Genomic DNA, 4,874 nt, shown 5'->3' with positions numbered 1-4,874 from the left:
TGAGGTCACTCAGTATCAGAGAGAATGCAAGGGCTTTGGGATCATCAGATCTGGGATAGAATCCCTCCTTTGTGGGCCTCAGTTTCCTCAGCTGTAAAGTGGGGATACCTAGCTAGCAGGGTTGATGGAAGGAACAGACAGAAGTGTGAAAAGGGCCATGCATAGATGGTGACCACACTGCTTGGCAGTCCCAGCCCTGGGAACCCGGCCCAGCCCTGGGAACCTGTTCCATCCTGGGAGCGCCCAGGGAGCACGCTTTTCCTCAGAAGGAAGCCCGAGTCTCGGGCACACAGCCCCGTGGAATGTGGCAAGGCTCCTTGGCGCTGAACCCTGGGTATGAGCACTTCTTCAATTAGTTTTCAACTAAAAATAACTCCTCTGGGCTGCACACCTACCTCCCGGCCTGGCACAGGGGCATGCCTGGGCCACCCACACCTTGGGGGGCATTCCCCAGCCTGTGATAGAACCTGCCACACGGGTGGGGACACAGAGCAGGGGGCTTTATTGAAAGAGATACAGAGCTGGATGAGGGATCCTGCCATCCGTAAAACAACGCCTCCATCACCCCACGCTGCACTCAATTCCTGCACACCCTCCCCCCATCCCTTCCGGCTCCTGGACAGCCAGCCACACGCAGGGGCCTTACCCAGCCTCATCAGAGGTGCCCGAGAGGGCCTTGAGGGTTCATTCACGACAGGGTTGGGGGACCAAGGGCAGCCCCTCCGGGCAGTCACTGGCACCAGTCACACCGTCCTGCACCTGTGCCCAGACGGCCCTCATCACTTGCAGCTCTGGAGCCGGGTCCTGTGGTGCTTCTCCTGGGTCAGGAGGGGGATGAAGGTGTCGCTGTGGGAGATCTTCAGCCCGCTCCAGCTGCCCTCCTTCCCGGCCTCGGGCTCCGGCAGCGGCGGGTTGTCCAGATCGCTGCGGGAGCCGCCCGCCTTGCCCTCGCCGCCGGCGCTGCTGGAGTTGAGCTCCATGAGCTCCAGCTCATGCTTGGCGGCCGTCTCCAGGACCCGCTGCTTGTTGTAATACCTGACGAAGTTGTTGATGATGGGGTGGATGGGGAGGGCAATGGCGATGACGCCACACAGGAAGCTGATGGCCGCGTTGAGCTTGCCCAGTGTGGTCTTGGGGTAGATGTCACCGTAGCCCACTGTCGTCATGGTGATGATGGCCCACCAGAAGGACTGCGGGATGCTCTTGAACAGCGTCTCTGGGTGGCTCTGCTCCATGGTGTAGCCCAAGGCAGAGAAGACGAAGATGCCCACCGCCAGGTACATGAGCAGCAGCCCCAGCTCTTTGAAGCTGCGCTTGAGGGCGTAGGTGAGGGTCTGCAGGCCCGAGGAGTGGCGCGCCAGCTTGAAGATGCGGGCGATGCGCATGATCCGCAGGGCCTGCACCGCCTGCTGCACGTTGGTCAGCTCCATCATGCGGGCGCCCAGGTGTGTGAGCGTCAGGCTCACGTAGAAGGGCAGGATGGCCAGCACGTCCACGATGTTCATGAAGGACAGGACGAAGTGCAGCTTGTTGGGCGAGGAGAAGAGGCGCAGCAGGTACTCCAGCGTGAACCAGCCGATGCAGGCCGTCTCCACGTTCTCCAGCGTCGGGTGCTCCACGCGGTTGCCCTCCGCGTCCAGCACTTGCAGCTCGGGGATGGTGCCCATGCACATGACCACGGACGAGATGAGGATGAGCAGGAAGGACAGCACGGCCACCACGCGCGCCGGGCACGAGGACTCCGGCTTCTCCAGGAACTTCCAGACGCACTTCTGGCAGCGGCGCCAGCGGCCCTCGGCCGCGTCCACGCCCAGGTCGTCCAGGATGAGCTGCACGCGGCGCGCGATCTCCTCCAGCTCCTCGTGCTTCTCGCTCAGGTGGCTCTTGCAGCAGTCGTCCAGGAACCTGAGGTCCACCTTCCAGAAGTCCATCTCGTTCTTGAAGCAGATGGGGCAGATGCCCTTCTTCATGTGGACCTCCCCGAAATAGTACACCTCAATGACGCACTTGAACGCGTCTGGGTCGCGGTCGAAGTAGAACTCGCGGTTCCCGGGGTCGTAGTCGTCGCACAGGGAGAAGATGGTGTCGTAGCCCCCCGCGAGGCAGTGAATGAGCTCCGCCAGCCGGGTCTCGGGGTACTGGCTGAGGAGGTCTCCGTACAGCACCTGCCGAACGCCCCCCACGTTGACGATGATCTCGATGTCGTCGCCAGCCCGGGAGTCCTGGCTGCCGGGCTCCGGGAGGCTGCGCTCCGTGGTTTCGTCCATCCTCCCGGCTCTGTGCCCCGCCGCCGCCGCCACCACCACCGCCTGGGGGTCCGCGGGTCCCACCAGTGAGCGGCCCTCGAGGAAGCCCAGCCGGCGCTCGCCTGCCTGGAAGGGCGGTCACTGAGGGGAGCAACCCGCGGAGGCGGAGACGCGCCGCGGAGGAGGCATGCACCCGGCGGCGAGGCTCCGGACGGGCATCCGGGCGCAGAGGCGCGCTGGTGGGGCGCTCTCGCGGCCGCCGGCCCTGCCGTGGGCACTCACCTCGGCTCCCTGGCGATCCGCCCCTTGGGCTCAGCTTCCTACAGAAGTGGGGTCTTCTGGCGAGTGGCAGGCACGGTCCTCCGCCCCGGGGCGCGCCGACAGTGGCTGGCGGGTCCGGGAGCGGTGCGGCCCCCGCGCGTGCGCCCCCAGCGCCGGACGCGTCCCAGAGCCACCGGACCCTCGCAGCCCCCCGAGGCGTCTGGAGAGCCAACTTGGGCTCGCTTTGCCCAAGCCGTTTCTAAACACAATAGGGATTCCAGCCTGACGTCAAGAGCTTTTCAAACTGTACCCTCTTCTGGTGAGATTCTGCAAGGCACGCGCGGCAGCTGCCGGGGACGGGTTAACCCTTGGAGAGACCGGCACAGCTGCCGCCACCGTGCGCGCCCGCCCCTCCCCGGCGCCGCGCGCTCCCGAGGGCCTGGACCCCGGCCTTTAAAGCGGCAGGCGGGCTCAGGCCAGGAAGTTTCTCTGCGAGAAGACAGATGGTGAGAGAGCACGCTACCTGCCTGTTGCTCTGTGGGAAGACGTGCCCAGAGAGCCCCTCAGAGGCTGCTCCTGCGCCGGAGGTCCGCCGGGCCACCCGGCCCTCGGGAGCGTCTGCACCTCCTTCTAACGCTGCCCTGCGCCCCGCAGCGCTTTTCCATGTTCACCCGAATGCCGCACAGCGAGGATGTCCGGCCCAGCCCCGCGCCCGGGGTGGAGGGGGGAGCAGGGACTTGCCCACGGTCACACAGTGAGACGGGAGTACAGTCCAGCTCCTCTGAATTCAGAGCTTTCCACGGGCCCGGCTGCTCGACGCACGCCGGTTACCAGCCTGAAATTCCACCTCCCAGTCCTGCTGTCCTCCGCCTCCCGCGTCCCCGCAGCCCAGGGCCGCTGCTACTAGCTCCCAGAGCCCCGAGTGTCCACGGCTCCTGCCACCCCGTTCCCCATCTGTCGTGGGGGCCTGCCTGTCCTTCTTGCATGGTGTCCCACAGCCTCCCCTTTCTCCCAGCCTGTGGCCACAGATGCCTCTAGGCGAGGGCGCCAGCTTCCATCACCTACACTGCAAATTATCCAGCGTCACCTGTGACCAGGGGACCGGGTTTAAAAAAAAAAACATTCTGGCCCTGGCTGGCCTGGATTGAGCGCGGGCCTGTGACCCGCGGTTTGATTCCCAGTCAGGGCACATGCCTGGGTTGCAGGCCAGTTCCCAGCAGGGGACTCACGAGAGGCAACCACACATTGATATTTCTCTCCTTCTCTCCTTCCCTTCCTCTCTAAAGATAAATAAATAAAATCTTTTAAAAAAACCCATTCTTTATGTAGGGATGGATGGCCAGGCAGAGCACAGACAAGTTTTAGGGCAGTGGAGTCACCTGTATTATGCATTGATGATGGACACATGTCATTATACGGTTGTCCAAGCCCACAGAGGTACAACTCTGAGAGCGACCCCCAGTGTAAATAGGGACTGAGTGATAATGATGCCTCAGGGCAGGTTCATCGGTTGTAACAATGGCCCCCTCTGGTGGGGGTGTTGGGGGGGGGAAGTTGTGGGGGCAGGGGGGTTGTGGAAACTCTCTGTACTTTCTGTTCAATTTGACTGCGAACTTAAAACTGTTCTGAAAAACGAAGTCTTAAAATATGTTCTGTAGGCTGCGTTTTTTTAAACTTGAGTTTCAATCCATTAATGGATCACGAAATCACTTCGCCAGCTCACTGACAATCCCTTCTTTTCTTTAATGAGATAGTATATTAGAATACATCATACTGAGAAAGTACCGTTCGGGGAAACTTCGTTTTACACATGTTATTTCCTTTCTATTTAAAAGAAACCTGTAACCTGCTACTACCGAGTCAGAAATCCAGATTCCGAAAGGTTGAGCAGTAATAATATTTGTTATAAAGGCACCACGAGCCAAGCGCTTTCCGAATGCTTTGCACATTCCTCATTTAATCCTCAGTGTCTCTCTGAGGAAACAAGATGTCAGGCGGCCGGCCAAGATCACTCAGCCAGCAAGTGGCAAAGCCGAGGTCTGCCCCCGGGCAGCCTCCTGTCACGGCTCCCACGCTTTGCCTCCCACCTCCCGGTCGCGCAGCTGGTAGTGGCGGAGCCGGGATTTGAGCCGAGCCCCCCACCACGGCCCTAAGGCCAGTTCTTCTCCCCAGCACAGGGCAGGGCATCCCCTCCCCCACACAGCCCGTTCCTCCTGCAGCCCTGCCTCACTCACTCCTGTCTCCCTGGTCTTCAGTTGCTCCTTAGAACTGGCAGAGGTCGGTTGCAATTGTATCTTAGCCTAAGCTTAATGGGCTTAAAAATACCCATTCATTTCTTCCTTTGTTCAAATGCGTATTGAGTCCAAT

The 4,874-nt window shown here is 61.0% G+C and overlaps 1 protein-coding gene across 1 annotated transcript; it reads right to left on the bottom strand.

The window, feature by feature from the left end:
- Nucleotides 1–479: 479 nt before the first annotated feature.
- KCNF1 (potassium voltage-gated channel modifier subfamily F member 1) lies at nt 480–2,805 on the bottom strand. Its single transcript, XM_037049029.1, has one exon. It carries the CDS (start codon nt 2,265–2,267, stop codon nt 780–782), a length of 1,488 nt encoding a protein of 495 aa, XP_036904924.1. The 5' UTR covers nt 2,268–2,805; the 3' UTR covers nt 480–779.
- Nucleotides 2,806–4,874: the final 2,069 nt, after the last annotated feature.

The sequence above is a fragment of the Sturnira hondurensis genome, unplaced genomic scaffold (assembly GCF_014824575.4).
Source record: "Sturnira hondurensis isolate 20B ecotype Veracruz unplaced genomic scaffold, ASM1482457v3 Scaffold0006413, whole genome shotgun sequence".
In the NCBI taxonomy this organism is placed as follows: domain Eukaryota; kingdom Metazoa; phylum Chordata; class Mammalia; order Chiroptera; family Phyllostomidae; genus Sturnira; species Sturnira hondurensis.
The sequence above is the reverse complement of the archived record's forward strand: the minus strand, read 5'-3'. Positions and strand labels throughout refer to the sequence as shown.